The 23,216-nt window shown below is 50.9% G+C and overlaps 1 protein-coding gene across 1 annotated transcript in view; it reads right to left on the bottom strand.

Moving 5' to 3' along the window:
- nectin1b (nectin cell adhesion molecule 1b) overlaps positions 1-23,216 on the bottom strand; it is a 100,371-nt gene that overhangs the window by 14,725 nt on the left and 62,430 nt on the right. Inside the window, exons 2-5 of the mRNA XM_056610624.1 lie at positions 12,741-13,106; positions 9,882-10,181; positions 9,201-9,318; positions 2,412-2,563 (exon numbers count right to left, since the gene is read on the bottom strand). Of these exons, the coding sequence (XP_056466599.1) occupies positions 2,412-2,563; positions 9,201-9,318; positions 9,882-10,181; positions 12,741-13,106 (936 nt within the window). The remainder of the gene's footprint in view (positions 1-2,411; positions 2,564-9,200; positions 9,319-9,881; positions 10,182-12,740; positions 13,107-23,216) is intronic.

Below are 23,216 nucleotides of genomic sequence, written 5' to 3'. Positions count from 1 at the left end.
ATTGCGTTTTGACAATCGTTATTTAGGCCAAATGGTCGGGGTTGAATCGAACGCTGAGAGTGGACAGAGCGGCCGGGGATAAATGTACCACTCTGGCTCGTCTGAACGAGATGGAACCGTTCCAGCTCCACAACTCAGTTTGTTATCGATTGAACGCGGGCCAAGTTGAGGGAATATGCGCTTAGCAATTATGATAAAACAGGTTGGTTTAAAGAAAAGCTGATCAGAAGTGGGCTGAAATAAAGTGTGTTTTCACAAAACAAAGACCAAAAGGGGACACACATAGCGATTGGCCTTGCATTGGGTTCACGTACTAGAAACACGCAACTCTGAATCCTCTGGATGAATACAATAGAGAGAATTTCAGAAGGACGGTGAACCGGCGGGAACAAACGTTGGTGTTTACGGGAGGTAAGCCTCTCGTTCGTAGCACGAGTACTGACACTTACTGCGTGGTCAAACTCGCATAAGTACATGCAAATTTCGCATTTTGGTTTGAACACGACTTAATACCTATGACTGATAATCACATCAATAAATACGCTTCCAGACTTGTTTTCCACCATTTTTTATGGATTTCTCCGAACACAATCCAGTACACTCGGTGGGTTGGATGTCTTTCAGTTCAGTTCAGGGTTTCTGACGGTAAACCTATTTTTTCCCCTTGTTTCCAGATGATGTAACCACGGCTCTCCCATTTCTATAACCAACAGACATTAACCTCAGTTGTCCAAAATAGATGAGCAGAAAGCAACGTCTTATCCGACAACGTATGATCGAGTGGTTCTCCATTCATCCCATACCAATGGAAGATAACACCAATTAGGAGAAGGAAAACAACACGAAACCAAGAGAGAATGAGAACGAGAGAGAACGAGAACGAGAACGAGAACGAGAGAGAGAGAGAGAGAGAGAGAGAGAGAGAGAGAGAGAGAGAGAGAGAGAGAGAGAGAGAGAGAGAGAGAGAGAGAGAGAGATGCATGGCCCTGTATGCCACAGCTGCTGCCATCACTCCAAGCCGTGTTTTGTCAGACACACACAACGCGAGTCAACATGCAAAGCAGTGCAAGTTAAAGCGTGTTCAGACACACATTTACACACCCACCCAGCCGGAGGAAGGTCTCTGGCATATCACGTACACACACACACACACACACACACACACACTCACAGCTTAACACACACAAATGCATAAATGTACACAGACAAACACACACACACGCGCATGCGTGTACACACACTGAAGCATCCACACATACGCTCACACTCACAGCTGGTACCAATAGACAGAGGTTTCAACATGCATGTAGAGCAATGTATTGCAGTCTGGGACCGGTTATGATTTCGTAACCCATCACCACACACACACACACACACAAACAAAAAACACACACACACACACACACACACACACACACACACACACACACACACAAGTACTGACACACACCAAGGCAGTAGTCACAACAATAGTCAACATCTTATCTGGAAAAGTAGCAAACTCAATTGGTTTTGTTCTACATGTTTACCAGAATAGAGGGAGATAGAAAGAGAGAGAATATGGCAGTGAATTGTTAGAGAAACACAAACACAGACAGCCTTAAGATGTTCCTGATGTTATTTTCAGGTGATATCAGATCTACTTTAGAGTGTACTTCTGCCTGTGCCTAGAAAACGGGATGTGTGTGTGAGTGCGTATCAGTGTTATCAAAGTGAAGAGTGCCGTGAGAGATTGTACATGTGCTTTTCCTTGTTGCACTTTATCTCAAGCCATCTATCTCACTCACTCGTTCCCTCTGACTCTCCCCCCCCCCTCCTTCCCTCCTTCCCTCTCCCAATCAGTCTCTATCTCCCCCCCACGTTATCTCCCCGTCTTTCTCCTTCTGGCCCCACCCCCCTCCCTCTCTCAGCAGGGGAGCAGTGGGAGAAGGTGTGGTAGGACCCAGGACCCAGGACCCCCCGTGGAGCAAGTTATTGCACTGCCACACCCGAGATCTCCCCCGGCCACCCTGTCAGCACCCCATGACTGCAGGGGCCCCCCCCCTACACCCAGTAGCCGTTAGCTGCGTGTGTTCCTACGTCCTCCCCCGTGTACTTGTCTGTCTGTATTTAGTGGCGAGTGTGGTCGTGTGTGTGAGTAAGTGTGTTTGAGTGCGTGTGTGTGTGTGTGTGTCTGCGTGCGTGTTTGGTGTGTGTGTGTGTATGTGTGTGTGTCCGAAACGCGCTCCTCGCATTCACCACCACCAAAAACAAAATGGATTCCAACGCATGCAGCGGCGTTACAGTTAAAACAACAGAGAAGAAGATGCATCTCAAGAGCCCAGCAGAGAAGCAGCAGCAAACCGGAAGCAGTTTGTTGTCGAGGGGGGGGGGGGGGGGGGGGGTCGCGGTCATCGCCGGGGGTTACGTACCGGTGATGTTGACCTCCACGGAGCCGGTGCGCCGACCGATGTTGTTGGTGGCCTCGCAGACGTAGGCGCCGGCCTGCTCGTAGGTCACGGGGCCCTTGAAGAATAGGCTGTTGTTCTTCACCTCCACATTGGTGGGCATGGAGCCGTTCAGCCTGGAGGAGGAGAGAGAGGAGGAGGAGGAGGAGGAAGAGGAAGAGGAAGAGGAAGAGGAAGAGGAGGAGGAGGAGGAGGAGGAAGAGGAGGAGGAGTAGGAGAGGGGGGTAAAGGGGGAGTTGGAGGAGGAGGAGGAGAGGGAGGTGAAGAGGGAGAAGGAGGATAGGAGGAAGAGGAGGAGGGAGAAGTGGAGGAAGAGGTGTGGGAGGTAAAAGGAGAGGAAGAGGAAGAGGAGGAAGAGGAGATGGAAGGGGGGGGGGGGGGGGGGGTTGAGCATCAGAGGAGGAGGAATAACAAGGAGGAAGAGGAGCAGGAGGGGAATGAGGAGAAAATAGGAGGGGGAGAAGAAGAGGAGGACAGTTATGAAACAGTACAATGACAGCAGACCACCGTGCCGAGACCACCGCTCCGAGAACAACAACAGGCCGCCAAAGGAACGGGGGGCAGCAGAGCGACTCGTGGACCATGAACCACAGCCCTCGGTGCGCAAACACCCCCCTGCAGGCAGCTAGGGGCTGGTGGATGCCTGGAATAGTTACCAGCGTCATGCATCCCTCATCGTCCATCCGAACCCGAGTTATGAGGACAGTAAAGCTGGCAGCAGGTCTCTGCAGGTAAAGGCAGATCGCTCGGATAACCAAGAGGACACAGGTTGGTTCGAAACCCTGGGGGAGCTGGTACAGGTATATGTGTCTCTGTGTGTGTGTGTGTGTGTGTGTGTGTGTGTGTGTGTGTGTGTGTGTGTGTGTGTGTGTGTGTGTGTGTGTGTGTGTGTGTGTGTGTGTGTGTGTGTGTGTGTGTGTGTCAGTATGTGTGTGTGTCAGTATGCATGTGTCAGTGTGGTAGAGTGTGTCAGTATGTGTGTGTGTGTGTCAGTATGTGCGTCTGTGTGAGTGTGCATGCGTGTGATTTTGTCAATGTGTGTTTGGGTGAGTGTGTGAGTGAGTGAGTGTGCGTCAGTGTATATGTGTACGTGTGTGTTTCTGGGTTTCTGTCTGTTAGTGAGTCATTGAGTGAGTGAGTGTGTCCGCGTGTGCCAGTGTGTGTGTGTATATGTGCATGTGTGTGTGTTCCTGTGTGCTAGTCAGTCATTGAGTCAGTGAGCGAGTGATTGTGTGCGTGTGCGTCAGTGTATGTGTGTGTGCATTTGCATGTGTGTTTCTGTGTGTCAGTGAGTCATTGTGTCAGTGAGTGAGTGAGTGAGTGAGTGAGTGAGTGAGTGAGTGAGTGAGTGAGGGAGTGAGTGAGTGAGTGAGTGAGTGAGTGAGTGAGTGAGTGAGTGAGTGAGTGAGTGAGTGAGTGAGTGAGTGAGTGAGTGAGTGAGTGAGTGAGTGAGTGAGTGAGTGAGAGAGTGAGAGAGTGAGAGAGTGAGTGAGTGAGTGAGTGAGTGAGTGAGTGAGTGAGTGAGTGAGTGAGTGAGTGAGTGAGTGAGTGAGTGAGTGAGTGAGTGAGTGAGTGAGTGAGTGAGTGAGTGAGTGAGTGAGTGAGTGAGTGAGTGAGTGAGAGAGTGAGAGAGTGAGTGAGTGAGTGAGTGAGTGAGTGAGTGAGTGAGTGAGTGAGTGAGTGAGTGAGTGAGTGAGTGAGTGAGTGAGTGAGTGAGTGAGTGAGTGCCAGTGGTGGTTTCATGTAAAAACACCCTGGTTCAGGAGGGGGGGGGTGTTGAGGAAGTGGAAACAGTCATGGCTGGGTGTGTCATTCTGAAATGTTTGTCTTCTCCTCTTTCCCGGGTCAGTGTGCCCGGGGCCTGTCCGGACCTGCCCTGGCACACCCCTGAGCGCGCGGGGGGGGGGGGGGGGGGGGTCATGGGACCATGAAGGTACCTGTCCTACGCTCCTCTTATCAGGAGGGAGGAGGTGAGCGGGGGGGGGGGGTGGGGGGAGGACATATCGCTCTCCCTTTCATTTCACACTCCTCTACTGGCTCTGCCTCTCCTCTCCGTTTCACCCGGGGCACTGGAGCGGGGTGGCCGGGGCAAGGGGGGGAATTGCGATTTAATATACCAAGGGAAAAAGAGAAGGAAATGTTTCCTCTGGAGTGACTGGTGTGTATATATATATATATATATATATATATATATATATATATATAATTCTACGGGGCAGATACTGCATACAGTGTGCGCTGATGATGCCAAACACGCATCAATCCGACCCGGTCCCATGGAGACCACTGCTGGAACCACTTTTAAAACAACAGCGTTTACAAACAGCAAAAAAAAAGCAGTCAGAGGGTGATTGGTTCTTTACGTCCCCTCATGCCTCTGCAGACGGCACCGCGGTTGTCGCCTGCTTGTTTATTTACTCTACAAACAAGGCGCGATGCCCCCCCCCCCCCCCCCCCCCCCCAAACAAACCCGCTCCCCCTCCCCCACCGCCTCCCGTGTCTCACTGTAGGGGGCCCTTCGGAAATCGTGGCCGATGCTTCCGACAGCGGCTCCCCCGATGCCCGTCATGCTCCATTTGTTGCCGCGGCGACAAAACAACACGGCACGCGGCGACGAGGCGGAACAACGCGGTCATCTCCGCTAACGACGTCAGCTTAGCCGGCTATTAGAGTCCCAACGAGGCCCGCGACTTAATGACGGCGGGGGAAACCAAACTAACGGTTGTGTTGAGTCCGGGGGCCGTTCTCAGTCCCATCGAAAATATGGTTCGAATTATGTCTAACGATGAAACCCCCTCAAGAGGGGGACAGCCATGGCGGGGACCATGGTGATGGCGGTGGCCATGGCGATGCCGATGGTTCTCGGAGGACCACGCCTTGTCTTGGTCGTCGCCAGGCTAGCCCGAGACGGCCGCTCCGGGGAACGGCCGCCTCGGTCCAGGCCGTATTCCCTTTGATCTCCTCGGTGGCATTTCAGTAATTGAGCCGCTAGCGAGCCTCGATACTGTATGCCACGACTCAATAGGCAGTTAGCTCCTGAGCCAATAGAAATGCGCTGACCGCTGCTGCACAGCGTCGATTGATTTGCCCCCGTGAATGAAAAGCTGGCAAACAGAATTTGAGAGGGATGCAGATTCTCCTGGCGGCCCGCAACGTCTGTGAAGCTGAATGCATGTGTCAGGCGTGTGTGTGTGTGGCTGTATGTGTGTATGTCTGTGTGTGTCTTTGTGTGCGTGTGTTTGGTTCTGTGTCTCTGTGTGCGTGTGTGCGTGTGTGTGTGTGTGTGTGTGTGTGTGTGTGCGTGCGTGCGTGCGTGCGTGTGTGTGCCTCTCTGCCATAATTCCAATGCAAGAATAACAAGCACTGCTTCAGAACGGGGTAAGGGTATATGCCAAACAAGGGCTTGAATGTGTGTGTAGAGAGAGAGAGAGAGAGGGTGAGAGACACACTGAGCGTCAGGTTTGTGTGTGTGTGTGTGTGTGTGTGTATGAATGAATGCACAGTAAAAAACTATCAAAGAATGCATGAATGGGTAAAGCTGTATTAATCAACTGCACAGTTGAGGGAATTAGTCCACTTAAGGCCCAACCGTGTATTACAGTCAGTGTGGATCTATTCCCGTAACGCATTATACAACAGTAACCTTTATTACCTGTCGTGCATATTAGTGAAATGACGATTCAAAACCTTTGATTTGGAAACCAGTAATTAGGCTAATACTGTGGAGCTTAGGCCACAGTGAAAGAAAGTAGTTCCGGCTCCAGTTTAATCTCCCTGCCATCATAATGATTATGTATGACCAGTCATTGTAGTGCCTCTCACAACACAGAGTGTATGTGTGTGTGTGTGTGTGGGGGGGGGGGATGGGTTTGCGAGCTGCGACGGGGTTTAATTCCGGGCCGCCAGGTTAAGTCTATTATCAGAGGCGGGAGTCAGGGACACTTGCCCTCTGACCCTGATCTTTAGTGATAGCCACACAGGAGCTCCAGGCTGCCGACCTGACGCCCGCGACTGCTCCTCCGCCTGCCCAGACATGTGTCCTCGGTGCTGGGCAGGGTCAGGAGCAGGTAGAGTTATCTAACCCCCACACCCAGGGCCCTTCTTCCTCGGTAGCCAGGAGACTAGCCGGGGCACGCGTTCAAGCGTGTCCCAAAACAAACAAGACACAAAGCGCCTTGTTCTCCTGTTTTTTGTTCCAATCTTGTGAAAAAAAAAGGAATCAATGGCAATGCTGTTTTTTGGAAGAGTCCCCATTTGGCACCCAAGAAAAAGGGAGAGGATTGAGATAAAAGTAGAGGGAAAATCCAGTATTGCATTTTTTTAAAGAAAAACATAATTAAAGGATTCCCCACCGCACACGTATCTCAGCCCCTGAAGACAGCATTGCGAAATCAAATTTAATTAAAAGTAGTGGTAAACACCGAAAAAGAGTCCGATCAGCATCTCTTCACCTTCCTCGTTAGCTAGGAAACACCGCGAGCGTGTCTGAGTGTGTTTCGACGGGGAGACACTCCCCTGCGTCCGGCAACGACGCCAGGCACCGCAGGCGCAGGCAGCAAGGCACCGACGAGCAGGCAGCCAAGGCTCAGGCACTGAGAAGCCCGTACCGAGGCGCAGGCAGCAAGGCACCGAGGCGCAGGCAGCACCCCCACTGAACTGAGCTCCTGTGGCTCCGTTCACTATCCGGTCATTATGCAGACTCTGTTCCCCCGAATGGGCTTACAGTGAAAACGATGAGATACTAGTCATGAAGAAGCATATAGGGGGTGAGGAAGCATCTAAGAGCACAAGGATGTTTCGGGTTAGGCTGCAGACTAGTCTAAACTCAAACATCGAACCCACAGCCTTTCGGCTCGGAGTCCCTAACACCCTAGCCTCCTTCTAGACTATCCTAGGGGTCGGGCGCTTCCTTATCTGCCTTCCTGCCCGTTCTGGAATACCAGAACCATCCTCCATCTCTTTCATATATCGTGTCTTCTGATGCGCTGTGTCTGTGTATATGTGTGTGTGTGGGTGTGTGTGAGATGTGTGTGGGTTTTGATCTGTGATGTGTTTATGTGTTTGTGTGTGTGTCTGATGTTTACGCATCTGCAATGCAATGTGTGTGTCGCAGATGGGAGTGTGTGTGCATGTCTGTGATGCCTTTATTATGGAGTGTGTGCGTTACTGTGATGTGTGTGTGCATTTGTGTGTGTTTTACTGTGATGTGTGCGTGTGCGTGTGTGTGTGTGTGTGTGTGTGTGTGTGTGTGTGTGTGTGTGTGTGTGTGTGAAAACGGGTTTTCCATGGCAGCAGAATCCATGCATGAAACAGGCGAGGAGGAGAAGAGAAGTTCTGTCCTGGTCCTCATTAAAAAACCAAACCAGTGCTTCTAAGAGCAGCCAGACCAATGGCGGTGGGCCTATTAATCCACATCCACTCCAGTCCAGCCACACGTTGCTCAAACAATCTGTCACCCCACAATTACATGACAAATTGCCTCATTTATTTTCAATTTCAGCCGACAATAGCCCCCTTTCAAAGCTATGACAGGGGGCAAAAAATCCATGTGAATACAGAACCTGGACATGGAGGAATAATCGGCGTGGTGTCACAATGGAAACGTTATTTAATACCAACCAAGGCGAAAAAAAAAGGGGGACCCTTGTTTCAAGTATTGGGTTATGCATCGGTGACTAATGTTTAGCCTGCACCGCTTCCCACGCGGCCCCGGAGTGCGCTCAGAGACCCTGTGATCCCACCGAGGGAGCTCTGGTTACCCCGGAGCCTGAAAGAGTCGTGTTTCCAACTCCTAGAAGCCCCCCCCCCCCTCGCCCCCTGCCCCTCCCCCCTGCCGTATGACCTCCTTTGTTTGTTGTTTGAACAATTTGTCAGTCAAAGCGCTGATGATGACACCTGGTCGGCATGCCTGGCCCTCATCCCAGGCTCGGCTCCCCATTCCGGGACCCCGCCCAATATCAAGCCCCGCCCCCCACCCAGGATCTTCGGTCCCCCCCCCCCCCCACCACCCCCCCCCTCCTTTCCCGGTCACAACACTTCACACGTCGGGCCCTTTGCAAAACTCTGCCCGTTGTCACTCTCATTACTCCCCAACCGCTTCACGGAAACTTCCTGCTCCCAGGCCCCACCCCTTTTTCTGCCGGTAAGACATGGCTCCGCCCTGTCTGAGTAACCCCCCCCCCCCCTCCCCCAGCTCTGAGGCTGTACCTACACGGCTGGCTGGTAAGGCTTCAAAGGCTAAGACCCAGAGAGCAGTTTGTGTTGGGTATCCACAGACAACAGAGAGAGAGAGAGAGAGAGGGGGGGGGGGGGGGTTGCTTTTTTCTGCCTTTAATGGGAGCAGGGGCGGCCAGCTCTTTCTTATCTCCATTCGTGTTTCACAAATAAACAGGAGCTGCGAGAAGCCCCCCCAGAGGTGGGAGTACAGTGAGTTAGTGTGCTCTTTATCCGTGAAGATAATGTTGCTCAATAGCTCTCTCTCTCTCCCTCCCACTGCCCCCTCCCCCCTCTATCTCTGTCTCTCTCTGAACAAATGTTTGGCCTCACAGGATCTATTCCTCCGTTCACGCTGTTCGTATTAAATTGCTTCACTGGTGTGTTTTCCAACCAGCGAGACCATCCCTTATAGCAATAAGATATCTGTCCAGCGATCGATGTTTCAGAGGGGGGTGATGGGGTGGTTGTGCAGTCCTGGGGACCAGGAGGTATAGGAGGGGGGGGGGGGGGGGGGGGTGGGGCGTCCCACAAACTCACAGTTTCCATTGGTAGACGGTGACGGGAGGGTTGGCGTTGGCGTTGCAGGTCAGCTTGACGTCCTGGCGGTTGAGGTACCAGTTGCCGTCGAAGCCCTCGATGGTCACCTCCGGTTCGTCTGCAAAGAGAGAACGCCCACCGTGAGAGAGAGAACGCCCACCGTGAGAGAGAGAACGCCCACCGTGAGAGAGAGAACGCCCACCGTGAGAGAGAGAACGCACACCTGTCTCTCACGCCCACCGTGAGAGAGAGAACGCCCACCGTGAGAGCCGGGACTCACACTGCAGGGGGGGATTTAATCGGGACGGATAAATGGCGGGTTTGATTCCTTTCTTTGTCTTATCCGAAGAATATAAACAGCGAGCGAAAAATAAAAAAAAAGAGAAAACCATAAATATTTATCCGGGCATCGACACAAAACACTGTTGACGGCTGACAGCTCACAACAAAACACGGAAATAAAAGATAAAAACAATGGAGAATATGGAGAAAAAAAAAGTGGCGTAGCGTGTTGTTTTCACGGTTTTCGCGGTTCACGGTTCACGGGCAGTGGAGACAGTGGAGACAGACGGCAGAAAAACACAACAACACTAGAAGACACAACGAGAAATAATGAAAAAAAAAAAAAAAAGGTCTTTTTTTTCTGGTATTTTTCAGTTGAGGAAAGGGCGAGGGACTTACACTGGACGTTGAGCACGACGCTGTCGGTGATGTGCTCGTTGCGGTACCTCACGATGCACGTCAGCTTCATCTTGTGCATCTTGCTGCTGGGCATCACCATGTAGTTGCTGCGCACCGTCACCGTGCCGTTGGCGTTTGTCGTCTCCTTCAAGTCGAATTCACCCTTCAGCAGCGTGTCCCACTTGATCACGCTGGTGGGCTTCCCGTTGGCCGAGATGCACGTGGCCACGGTGGTCTTGCGGCTCGAGGCACGTGCCACGATGGTGGACGAGGTCAGGGCCAGGCTGGTCCTGGGTCGGGCTGTCGGGTTGGAGAGGCAGAGTGGTTAGGTTAGAACAGGAGGTTTACATTAAAAGTGATGACTTATCACAGATCACAGATGGGATGCGTTCGCTACACTCCTGCCGAAATATCTTGTCGGGATAATGTCAGAGAGTGTGCGAATATACATCGCAAAGTTGTTTATAAAGCGAATGTATACAGCTCCCGTTAAATAGGTTTGATGAATAGAAGAAAATCGATCGAAGGTGGGATTGCAGTTGATCTCATGGAACTTCATTTTTGATGCCTAGTGCAAAGCCCTACCTTGGTACCCCTTAATCACATGGACGTATTTATGCCGTGCCTCCCTTTTAGTGTGGCTGAAAGGTTTGTTGACATCTGCACAGAAACACATCACAGCTTTCTCTCTTCAAAACAGCACGAGGCAAATGTATAGTTAGATTCCAGCCCCAGCTCTGAATCTAACTATACATTTGCATGCTCTCTTATTTATTCAGGTTTCATGCCGGGAGTATAATCATCTTAACTTCACCTAGCTTCGGGGGTCTGCTTCTGATGATAACAGTAATTTGAAGCAAATTAAAGTAAATAACTAGATTTTTATATTTTCAAAACACTTTCAGTGGTGATTCAAATCAAGGTCCATTTTGCCTTTTTCACCCGCATCAAAATAAAGCTTAACGCCTCCGCACAGAAGCAGAGACCACTCAACAACCTAAATGCACAGTCCTCCATTTCCAATCCCAGTGTGCTCCCAATTAGCAGAGTGCTGCTAGCACATCAAAAAGCAGGCTTAAGATTGCACAAAAGGAAAAACTAGCTCCCTTAGGTCCAAATTGAATTATCTAGGGTTGAAATACTCGATTTTTGCCCGTTAATGCATTTGTGCTTACTTCTAGTATACGGTATGACAAATAGTGAAGACACATGTCTAAACTGACGTTAAACTGACGTTAAACTGACAAGATGTCTGCGTAATAACAGGGTTCAATTGTCATCTGGAACTCATAGCACAGTGATTTACAGCTAGCTTAGGATTTTTGAAACTATACTACAACCTATGTTCTCTACTATAGCCAACACAACAAACCCTTCCACATTTATAAAAGATATGTCCCACCACACCAACCTCCGATTTAATTGAGATGCCTCACAAAAGATGTTTTCGAGAAAATGCCCCCTTGACTTCTGTCTGACGGAGCTGTTAAGGCTCAAGCGGGCGTGGCCCCTAGATATGAGCCGGGTCTGTTGCCGGGTTGAGTTATGGAGAGGCAAGGGGGGCTACAGCAGACGACACCCACGGTCGGGGTGCGGGAAAGAGTACACAGGGCTCAGATCCAAAGCCCACGGTTCTGAAAACGAAGCTCTTCAAGACGCGGAGGGGATGGCTCAGAGAGCGTGTCTTAGTACTCGGTCGGAATGGGAAACAAACTGGACTCTCCTCGTCTGGTTACATCTCTAATGAGGAGGAGCACAGAAGCCTCTCAAAGCTGAAAGGCTGGTAGAATCTCTCTCTCTATTCAAAGAACATCGGACCGGACTGAAATATTAAATAGTCCTGTTGCTGGCGTCCTTGTGTTGAACTTAGAATGCACTGTGCTAGGATGTAGACATATTTGACATAACTATTTTGCACTTGACTCCCACTTATAATATATAATGTATAACATATAAAATATATAATTGGAACAATTTCATTCTAAATGATCCATGCTGCTTTTTGACAGTTTTTATTAATGTGATTATATTCTTGCTCTTCAGTGGCTTGAGTACTTCGTAAATAGCCATAAAAAATAAATGTATTATAATTATTATTATATATACTATCCTTTGAATTTGTACAAACCTATTGTTGCCAATCTGCACTCTTTTCAGCATTTTCTTTTGTAGAGCCAACTGTTTTTTATTAATATGCTTTGATTGCTCTCAGCATTAAAGTCGCTTTGGATGAAAGCTTGGTTTAAATCAGTAAATATAGATGAAATAAATGAAACAAAAAATGGTGGCAAGTTTAATTAAAACAAATTAAGAGGACCCGGCTTTCTGTTTCGTAGATGGCATAAGGTGTTGCCTCTGAGTCCCCAGTCACAACAGCTTTGATGTGTTTACCTTTCAAAATAACATATTTTGGTGTATTATGGTTCTCCATTTGAATATGCAACACTAATGAAAGACAAAAGTGAAACACAATTGAAGAAAACTCATTCCCTCCGGTTGTTATTGAGTGAGAACGATTCAATATTAAACGATTTGGTGAACGTTTCTGAGAACCGAGTCAATCGCAGGTCCATAATACAGGTATGGATATCGTTGTATGGTCATTGATTGATTTTCAAATATCGTCCATGATTGTATTGTCCACAACCATACGAAAATAGCATGTTCCAATATAAATCAGAAATCAGGCATCAATAAAACCGATACTTATAACACAGTCATTGACAATAAAGCAATTGATAACACAGAAATGGCTAGTTAGTCATTGATAAAAAAAAATGATAGGCATTACAGGCAGCCATGCCACACTCGCTGATGTCCCGCATTAAGGGGACCACTCTGTAGCGACGCCTCACTCACCGAACACGCTGAGGTTCACCATGTTCTCCCTGTTGCCCGCGGGGAAGGTGGTGTACTCGCAGATGTAGGCGGCGTCGTCCGACAGCCGCAGGTTGGAGAACACGATGGTGGTGTCCTCCAGGGAGGGGGTCTTCTTCAGGTCCTGCTTAAAGGACACGCGCTCCTTGAAGGGCGCCAGCACCGAGATGCCCAGCGCGGGGTTGGCGATGGCCAGGTTCTGCTTGGTGCTGTTGGTCAGCTTCTGCCAGGTCACCTGGGAGATCTTGACGGGCGGGTTGCTGTTGACGAAGATGCACTTCAGCTCCACCGTGGCGCCCACGAAGCCCGACTTCACAGAGTCCATCTGCACCATCTGGCCCGCGCCCGCTGGAGCAAGAAGGAGAGGAAGAGGAAGGAGAAGGAGGAGATGGAAGAAGAGGGAGGAGAAAGATAGAAGAAGAAGCATTTAATTGCGAGCCACAGACATCCAAGGCCGAGCGAGGCAGTCGATAAGGACGCCGTGCGCTGAAAGTAAACAAGTCAATTGCGCTGCTCGGTATGGCGTGCACGGAGCCGGCATGCACGGCGCGTCCCTGCTCGCACGTGCTCTGACTGCCATCGTTTATACGCACACACACGCGCACCCACACACACACACACACACACGCACGCTCAGGCTCACCCCGTATTCAACGCAGGCACCCCCAGTAGCCCTGTTGGAACACCTCAGTGTGTAAAGTTGGTAGGAAGCAGTGCATTGTGGTAGCAGTAGTAGTAGTAGTTATTAACATAATTGGCACGTCCACACAGGCCTCTCTTTGTGCGGCTCCGATGAGGAGGGCGGGGCGGAGGAAACAATGCATCTCTAATGAAGGGGAACAAGGCCAGTGGGCCGGAGCCAGACCTCCCCTCTTCTCCTCCTCCTGAGCACCAACCTGGCTGCCCCTACTCAGACTTTAATTACTTTTTTTAGTCCCAAATACTTCAGCGGCCGCCTGGAGCACCTATTAAGAAAGAAAACACACAGTGGGGCCCGTGTGCGGGCCAACACACTGAATTAACCACACAAGAGCCGCCGCAATTACTCAATGGATGGGCAGCGCGTCCGCCCGTGGGCCCGCGGGGAGTTCCCCCCCCCCCATAAAGGTCAATTAGAAGAAGGGGCGGCCGTCTGTAAATGTCTCCTTTAGGGAGCCCCTTCATGCATACACTGACCTCTGCTTAAGCACGTCGCTGTAAAGCCTCCCGGCCCCTGTGTCCTTATTGGCCTACAGGGTTTCCTGCTGTGTCCTTATCGGCCTCCAGGGTTTTACCTCAGGGGTGTTACACCCTATCGGATCGTCCTGATAGTGCGGGACACGCCTGCTCTCATTCAAGGTCCCCCCCACATCTCCCTCCCGTGGGTCTCTGAGTGTTTGGGAACCAGCCGCTTTCCAGAGCGAATGCCGCAGGGCACGAGCGCTTTGGGAGCAAAGTGTTCCCTCTACCCCCGAATAGGCTGCTCCCAATGCGACTTAGACACGGGATGGCCGCTCCGGAGAGGTTACCGGTTCGAATCCCTGCGTTCCCCCTCGTCCCCCTAAATGTCCTTGAGCGAGCTCCACGCGAGCGCTTAAACCGGTGCGTCCGTTAGCCTGCTAGGTGAATGGGAGGCATTAAACCCAAAAGCGCGTTAGGTCGACTGGAGAGGTGCAGCATTAACGTGGTCCATTCATCAGAACACAGGCGCGGTAATTAATACGAGTCTGAGTGTAAAACTACAGACAGAGAGGGTGTGTGTGGGGGGGGGGGGGGCGGGAGTAAACATGTCTGTCTACTTCCTGGTCGTTTCAGTGTTAACTTTTCACGATTTATCACCCCTGTGCAGGTGAGTCACGATGACGTCACATCCTGTCTCGGTCGGACAACCCCGTTGCTGTGGTTGCACTTGCGACCAAGGTGGCAGTGACTGTAATTATCTCTGCAAGGAAACCATCGGGGAACTGAACCAACATCCCTCTAGTAGCCACGGAGGACTCATAAAACCAGTGAGGGGATCAGTCCATAAACACGGGGAGGAAATAAGCACTGGCCTCCAGCGAGTGTGTGTGTGTGTGCGTGTGTGCTAGTGTGTGTGTGCACCGCAGTGTGTATTTTGTGGTGTTTTCACTCGTGTGTGTGTGTGTGTGTGTGTGTGTGTGTGTGTGTGTGTGTGTAGCATCTCTATCAGCAGGGCCTGGCTGAAAGTGAGGGATTATCAAGAAGGCGAACAGATAAAACTCTGTCTTTACGACGGTCGGAGAGGAAGCATCTATGATCTCAATCTGCAGCACTGTGGATACTCCAATCTACAGCAATAACCAAACACTGAAATGTAACATTAAACACAACGGCGCTCGCGGCCTATGAGGAGCGCAGGCAAAAGCGTACCTGCATTTCATAAGACCCTAATTTCCCATCCGGGATTAATAGCGTTTATCTTTATCGTACGTTTCCTTATCTTGTATTGCATACATTTAGGAGCCAGCTGCCTCTGACTGGCTCTGCACCAAAACCAAGCTGCTCTGGAACCCGTGGGCCTGCTCTGTCCGCCCCCCCACCCTCATACAGGTGTGTGTGTGTGTGTGTTGTTTTTCCCCCCTGCATAAGCTGTCAGTGTGGGAGTACTGTGCGGTAATGCAGGGCAACAGCAGCCTGCCAATTTATAACCTTCGCATCGAGCGAAGGGCTCGCTCCCGGCCCCTCCCCGCCCCCCCCCCCCACCCCCCCCGCCCCCCCACCGCTGTCAACAGTAAACGCGGTGGGAAAAAAACAACGGCTATGACAACCTTTTCAGCGTCCTGAGCGCTGCCCCCCCCCGAGCGCTGCCCCCCCCGATCTTACCCCCCACCCCACCCCCACCGAGTAACCCCCGCTCTTGTGTCTAGGTGGCCGTCAAACTTCTCGCGTCTCGGGGATGACAGATTGATTCTCTAACACGCTCTGACAGGAAGGATGGGTTGCCTGATTCAGCGACCCCCCCCCCCCCCCCCCCCCCCCTACCCCCCCACCCTGGAGCCACCTGCGTCCGTGTGCTCAGCAGGGGGGCTCTGCTCTCGCGTTAACGTGGCCGGATTACCTCGGGCAGCAGCTGCGCCGCTGTGGTGGCTGACGCTTCTTCTCCTTTTGTATTGTATTTTTTTTCTCTCCGCCACCGGTCTCGCAATTTGCTGCACGACAACCGCAGTTATGGTTTAATCTTAAATCAAAACCAAGCAGGGAGGGCGGAGTAGAAGAAGTAGAAGAGAGACGGCGAGGGATGGGATAGATGCACCCGTGGCCAGATATTACTCCCCGGAAAACACTAAAACAATACCAGCCGTGGCTGGCTGTCACAACGGCTAGATCTCTCCCCGCTTCCCTCCCTCTTCCACCTCGTCCGCCACCATTATTTTCCTCCTCCTTCCTCTCCCCCCTCCACCTCCCTCCCCTCCTCCTGTTCCTCATCATTGCTCCCCTCCCCCCTCCTCCATCACAGCTCCTCTCCCCTCCCTTCCTCCTCCATCACAACTCCTCTCCCCTCCCTTCCTCCTCCTCTCCCCCCTCCTCCTCCCTCCCCTCCTCCTGTTCCTCGTCATTGCTCCCCTCCCCTCCTCCTCCATCACAGCTCCTCTCCCCTCCCTTCCTTCCTCCTCCTCTCCCCCCTCCTCCTCCCTCCCCTCGTCCTGTTCCTCATCATTGCTCCCTCCCCCCTCCTCCATCACGACTCCTCTCCCCTCCCCTCCCCTCCCTTCCTCCTCCTCCTCCTCCTCCTCCTCCTCCTCACTCCTCTTGTTAATAGAAATAAACCAAACAAATAGCCACCCACGCAAAGGAAGACCTTTTGGAGCATTGGCACAACTAAACGTCATCACAGATTCTGCTGACCCCCCCAGCCCCCCCCGCCTTGGCCCTACAGGGAGGGCTACGAGTGGCTCCCTCGAGGGGCCCCTACCGGCAACGAGGGGGCCACAACAAACGTGTAATTACAGACCGGAGGAGTCACTCAGGAAAAGAGGAGCATTGCAAATGAGAAGTCGAGAAAGAGGGATGGGAGGGGGAGAGAGGGAGGGGGAGAGGGGGAGAGGGGGAGAGAGAGAGAGAGAGAGAGAGAGAGAGAGAGAGAGAGAGAGAGAGAGAGAGAGAGAGAGAGAGAGAGAGAGAGAGAGAGAGAGAGAGAGAGAGGTGTCAGATTGTGTGGAATCCTTGAGGCTACCAGCTGCTGCTGGTGTTTGTAGCTGCTGTAGCTTTGTTCTCCTGACACGCAGGTGACTGGGGGTATGTGAGTGTGTTCCTATGGGGGTTGAAAGGGGAGGGGTGGGGGCGGGTGGTCATGGATTGATACACCTGGAGGTCATACAGAGACTTCAGGGTTACCAGTGGAGGACGATAGACACGTAGAGACAGAGAGAGAGACAGAAAGACAGAGGGACATGCAGACAGAAATGGAAAAGAAAGAGAGCGAAAAGAAAGAGTGAGAAAAGAAAGAGACGGAAAGATAGGGTTGCTCCAAGAGAACCACCGGTACACCCCAGCAGATGCAGTGAACGCACCACAATGGCGGAGCAAAATGAAAGATAGGGATTGTAGAACGTTCGGTGCGGGAGGTTCTATCTGAACAACTATCTAGAAGGTTCTTTCTAGCAGCTTTCGTGCAGGATGTTCTGTCCAGAAGATACTGTCTCCTCCAGGTGAGCTGAGGACTCTCGAGACAGAACCAACAGCTGTTGTACCGTCTGTATCTCTGGGGGCTGACAGCAACGCGCAAGGGGGAGGCGGGGCGGGGGGGGGGAGCAGGCTGAACATCCGGACGACCCGGAGCGTACAGGGACAGGCGCGTGCTAGCTGCTGTTAGCATACGGTGCGTTAAGCAGGGGAGGGTAGCCGCACGCCGCATTAGGCAGCAGCTCAAATAACCCCTCTGCTATAAAACACATGCTGAATATCACCTTTAGTATTACCATCATCATTATGATGATGGACGCAGCGGATGGGTATGTGTTGTCTCCCAGGGACCTTTAACATGGCGCTGTAATCTCCCCCCTTCCAGACAGTGTTGTAGTTAGTGTTTGATCAACATCGAAACCGAGCAGACACACCAGATACCGATAAGGAATCAATAGGAGTCAATCATCCACCAACGCCAAACACAAGCGTGATGACATTTATGAACCTATGTGTCCCCTCTCGGCCCTCTTGGAGCTAAATATTGATTGTGGCAGTGGTAAATGTAGCCTTGTATTTTGAAAGCATGCATGGAGAACTGTTTGAGTTTAGCATGTGTAGAACTACAACATAACATTGTATTTCTATGAATCATTGCGATTCATACATTTCCATGTAATCTTCCATAAATGCAATATTATTGTAATTATTTCCATCTTTTTGAAAAGGTTCATTACGCAAGTACTTTCCTCTTCTGCTTTCCTTTAATGTACTGCTTTGAAGCCCACATCTCCCGTCCTCAATTGCTAGAGAAAATCTCAACTTATTGATCATTGCCTCTAATTGAGCATCTGATTCTGATGTAGAAATAAAGCCTTAACTCAAGTTGACACATTTACAGGCATACAGCCTTATCATAGCGTCACTGGCCAGCAGCCAACCAGCTTCTAGTCTCCTGCGGCTCTCCAAAGGCAGAGCGAGCGTCGAGCACACCTCTGCAGCATGTTCCCACAGGAGGACAGGGTCACACATGCAGCCCTGAACCTCCTGGATGCAGCGTTCTGAACAATACCTATGTACGATGAGACGATCACTCTACCAACCTGTGCGCCCTGAGTGGTAGACTATTGGGTCAGGGGGGGGGGGGGAGTGTGTTGGAGTGTCTGAACGTGTGTAAGACGGTGATGGTGTTGGGCTGTTGCTTAAGTGGGCTCGGGGATAAATCTGGTGTGGATTGAGCCGAAGGATAATGGCTGTTTAATGTTCTGCTGGTTCCCACGCTGAGGAGGACGCAAGCCCCCACTTCTCGATTACCACACACACACACACACACACACACAACCACACACACGGGTGGTGAGAGGGCGAGGGTATAGGGGGGAGGGACGTTGTTCATGCATGCAGCGATGCAAACCCGCTTGTTGTGGGCACACACATAGCACTGACGTACTGATGCATATACAATACACGCACACACACACACACACACACACACACACACACATTGCAACAAACACACACACACAAACACCCACATGCACTCAAAAGAGGCAGGCATACACTTGCATCAAATTGCACACACACTACACTCGCACAAACACACTCATATCCAGAGGGATGCGCTAAGAAACTGAAACGCATGCACACATACTGTATGCACATTCAACACTAAGACACACACGAGAACTTACGCACACAGCATTGTGCAGCATAATGTATCAGTGTAGGCCTGCGTCTCTCTCTCCCTCTCTCTCTCTCCTCACTATCTCCTCGCGCTGCTTTTCTTGACGGCCCCAACACAATGGACACAATCTCCCAGAGACAGCCCTAATGCTATTACCGACAGCCGCGAGACGGGTGATGAGTGAAAGCCGTTTGAACCGCGCCGGTGGCTTCCATTAACGGAACACTTCAATTAACGAGTAGGCAGCGGCCGCATTCCAAACCTGTCATCCACGGCAGTCCGCGCTCCTACCTTGCATACAGCGAGAACAACGCAAATGTTATTAACCCACTTCCTGCACCAGTTTTTTGTTAGAGAGTACTTTGTTAGGGCTACTTTGGGAACACAGTGGGACTGGTGTGTGCATGTGGTATCAAGTGGTCCCCTCCCGTTCGTTGTTTAGCTGTTTCGTGAGTCACCGAGGGTCTCAGTTTGCTTCCCGCGGGTAAACAGCAGTGTGGCGTTCCGAGCTGGCCGCTGCCTTCCTTTTTTCCCGCTCCAAACAAAGCGTGGCGAGGCGGGCGGGAGGGGGGGGAACGTGGCGGCTGCAACAGATGGTTTCGTACCCACTGCTCCCAGTTTCCCCGCTCTATCTGGTTTGAATTTGAAGCTCGGATTGTTATTCCCGTTGCATTTGTTCGAACAGAAACTCCTTTATTCAGCTAACATCTGCTGGGCTGTAAAACGTAACGATTATCGGGGAAATTTATAGCGCCGCGGCTCTGTTCCAGCTAGGCGCAATTCGCAACCGCGCCGGGATGGAAGGTGGATTATTCTGTCGAAGGGTTTCGTGCCGGGCATGTTGCTGCACCGACCGACGCTAGTGAAACTGCGTTTTTTGTTTCCACAGCGGCACCTAGCAAAGCGTGTACCTCTGACCCCTCCTCTCAACCCCCTCTCGATGGATTTCGGCGCACCTGTGTGTTTCTCCGGCGTGCAAAGTAACCCACCCTCCCACACAGACCCTATCCTCAGGCAGCACAAAGGCGTTTTAAATGACAGGGGAACACTCTGCCTTTGCTTTACGATCTCGTCTGTATTATTTTATGTTATTTTATGTTATTTTATTAATTCCTAGCCTTGCCTGGCTGTTAATGATTCACCCTTGGATAAACACAGCACACAGAAAATAACCACAATTAATCCGGTTTGCTTATTAAAATCTCCAGTTCGTGCATTATGTGGGACGTCGGAAATGATAATGGCGGATCTGATTTCACCTTTTACAAAAAACTGTAAGGAGAGATGGTTATGAAAGCAATAGTGTGCATGGATTTTCCATAATTAATGTTTTTGATTCTAGGCCATTAGTCTCCTAATAATCTGGGATTTTCGTTGTGTCTGACCGCATCAATGACGAATATAGCTGGGCCAAAAATAAAGCCCTGTCCCTTGGAGGGAGAATGAGGGAGACAGCCACGAAGAGGGAGGGAGGGAGGGAGGGAGGGAGGGAGGGAGGGAGGGAGGGAGGGAGGGAGGGCGGGAGAGAGAGAGAGAGAGAGAGAGAGAGAGAGAGAGAGAGAGAGAGAGAGAGAGAGAGAGAGAGAGAGAGAGACCTGGAAGGAGAGGGAGACAGACAGATAGAGAGACAGGACGGATGATATAAGGAGACCACGCTGGAGGGAGAGAGAGATAATTATACAGAGACAGAGAGTGCTAGAGGGAAGAGAAGGAGACCTACAGACAGGCAGACCTACAGACACATACAGACAGACAGAGAGGGAACGAGAAACACAGAGAGCTGGGTGGAGAGAGACAATGAGAAAGAGCTAGGAAATAGAGAGAGCGAGGGAGGGGGGTTACCAGAGGTGGGGGTAAAGAGAGGCCGAGAGAGAGAGAGAGGGAATAATAAGAGAGAGATCGGGAGATTGAATGAGAGAAGGAGGGAGCGAGAGAATGGGAGCGAGAGGCTCTACAGCACATATCAAGTGTAAACACAATATCACAGAGAGAGAGCTGACTCTAAACTCTGCCTCCAGCTTATCCAAACAGGCTGGAGCAGAGTTTCGGTTCGACGGCACTGAACAAACTAAACAAACACAGTGTTGATGTTACCTGACCGGATGGCTGCATGACATCAGCGCTGATACGAGACAGCCGATAGCAGAGAGTAGATACACAGCAGGGAAAATCCCCCCCTAATGACCAATGAATGCTTGTCCGCCGGTTCAATCACGAGGGGCAGTTTCATTACGACTGACAGAAACTCAGGTGAAACCGAGACGGACTATCGGGTCAGGGCAGGCTGCAGGTCACAGTCCTAGTCTGAGAACTCTTATATAATACGAATGACCTTAATGATAATAACCCCTGTATATTTATGATGTGTATTAGCCCATATGTTGAGTCTGTTCATTTACCCCCTGTTTTTTTTTTGATACTATAAGACATCCCTTTATCCAAGGTCAAATAATGACAAAATTGTATTTTTTTATCAAATTAATAACGGAATAGAAATGTATTTTATTGTTATCATAGTCATTTGAGCTCATAGTCATGTTATTTTTGTTATACTAGTCCTGCTAATGCATTTGTTCTGCTAGGTTCTGCTAGGTTAGCAGTGAGCGGTACCCACATGGCGGTGGAACGAGGTCGCGTGTTCAATAATCCAGAAGGATTCCCCGACCCGCCCGGGGCAGCCGCTCAACGTCTTAATAGCAGAGTGCTGATCAATAAATAACAACGACCAAGGGCATGCTGGGTACTGATGCATTATGGTCCGAGACGGCCTGCCATCCTTCAAGGTATCGGAGAGGCGGAGGAATTGTGGGGTTGGGTGCGTTGCAGATGGGGGGGGGTTGTGTGTGTTTGTGTGGGTGTATGTGTGTGTGTGTGTGTGTGTGTGTGTGTGTGTGTGTGTGTGTGTGTGTGTGTGTGTGTGTGTGTGTGTGTGTGTGTGTGAGAGAGAAAGCGCGACCGTGCGCTCGCACACGAGTGTGTGTGTCTGTGTGTCCCCGTATGTGTATGTGTGTAGGGGGAGGATTGGGTTTTTCATAAATGCAATGAAGAGGATTTCGGGGGGTGGTGGTGGTGGTGGAGTGGGAGAGAGAAAGTGACATGTGAGGGGTCGGAAATGGCGCCCAGATTACAGCACTCAGGGTATTAAAGTCTAGGAAAGAGGGGGGTGTTACAGTGAACCACCCACCTCCACCACCACCACCACCACCACCACCGCCATCACAGAAAACTCTGTCCTCACAACTACGTCCTAACCCCGCTGTCGACACACTCTGAATACAAATCCACTGTCGCTGGCTTTGTGAGCCCTCCGTGCCTCCAAAAAGAAAGGAGAGAGCCGCGTATTTATAATTTACTAAAGGGAACAAGAACCAGTGCTCTCCCTACCACTACCGCTACCGCCAACTAACACTCGCAGTCACATTGAAACGCCTTCCGACCGGAGCATTTAAGTTACAGCTTAAAGCCTTTTAAGTGTGTTCTTGCCATTTACCTGACTCATGCATTATGCCATCGTACAAAACTCAGGAATAGCTGTCGAGGGCGAGTCTACTCCATGTCCTTAAATTGGGACCCGTTTTGTTGAGTGTGTGTCGAGGCAGCATATACACACACACAGTCACAGTGTGTCCACGCCATAACACCCTGGACTGCCTCAAAGCGGTGCTTACGGAGGGGGGGCGGTGTTAATGACGGGAGGGTTGTCTCGGCCGGAGCCATGTCACAGCAACTGTTCCTCGTACGTCTCGGGAAAGCGTTCCGCAAATGCGGCATGAAATGTTTTCTAAAATCCTGCCAAGAAGTGCTGAAAAAAAGTCTGTGGCAAGTGGACAGCCATGCGTGGCAAATCCTGCTCTCACACCATCTGTTCTATTGTCCACAACTGAAGATAAGTCGTCCATGAAGTACAGACACTCAACAGTTCCATGTAATTAAGGTGCGGGGCCGTGGCCAACATTAGCATTTCGGGGAGGAAAGTCGAAAACACATCTGAAGTATGCGAAAACAAGGCGAAAAGCGACTTGACGGGTTGGATTTATGAAACACAGACTTGTGATCGCAACAAGAACGCTTGAGTTTCATGACTGGGGGGGGGGGGGGGGGGGGGGGCTATCACACGATGATGATAAAGATAGGGTTGGGTGGACGGTGTC

The sequence above is a fragment of the Gadus chalcogrammus genome, chromosome 16 (genome assembly GCF_026213295.1).
Source record: "Gadus chalcogrammus isolate NIFS_2021 chromosome 16, NIFS_Gcha_1.0, whole genome shotgun sequence".
Lineage (NCBI taxonomy): Eukaryota > Metazoa > Chordata > Actinopteri > Gadiformes > Gadidae > Gadus > Gadus chalcogrammus.
This window is presented reverse-complemented; position numbering and strand designations above follow the sequence as displayed.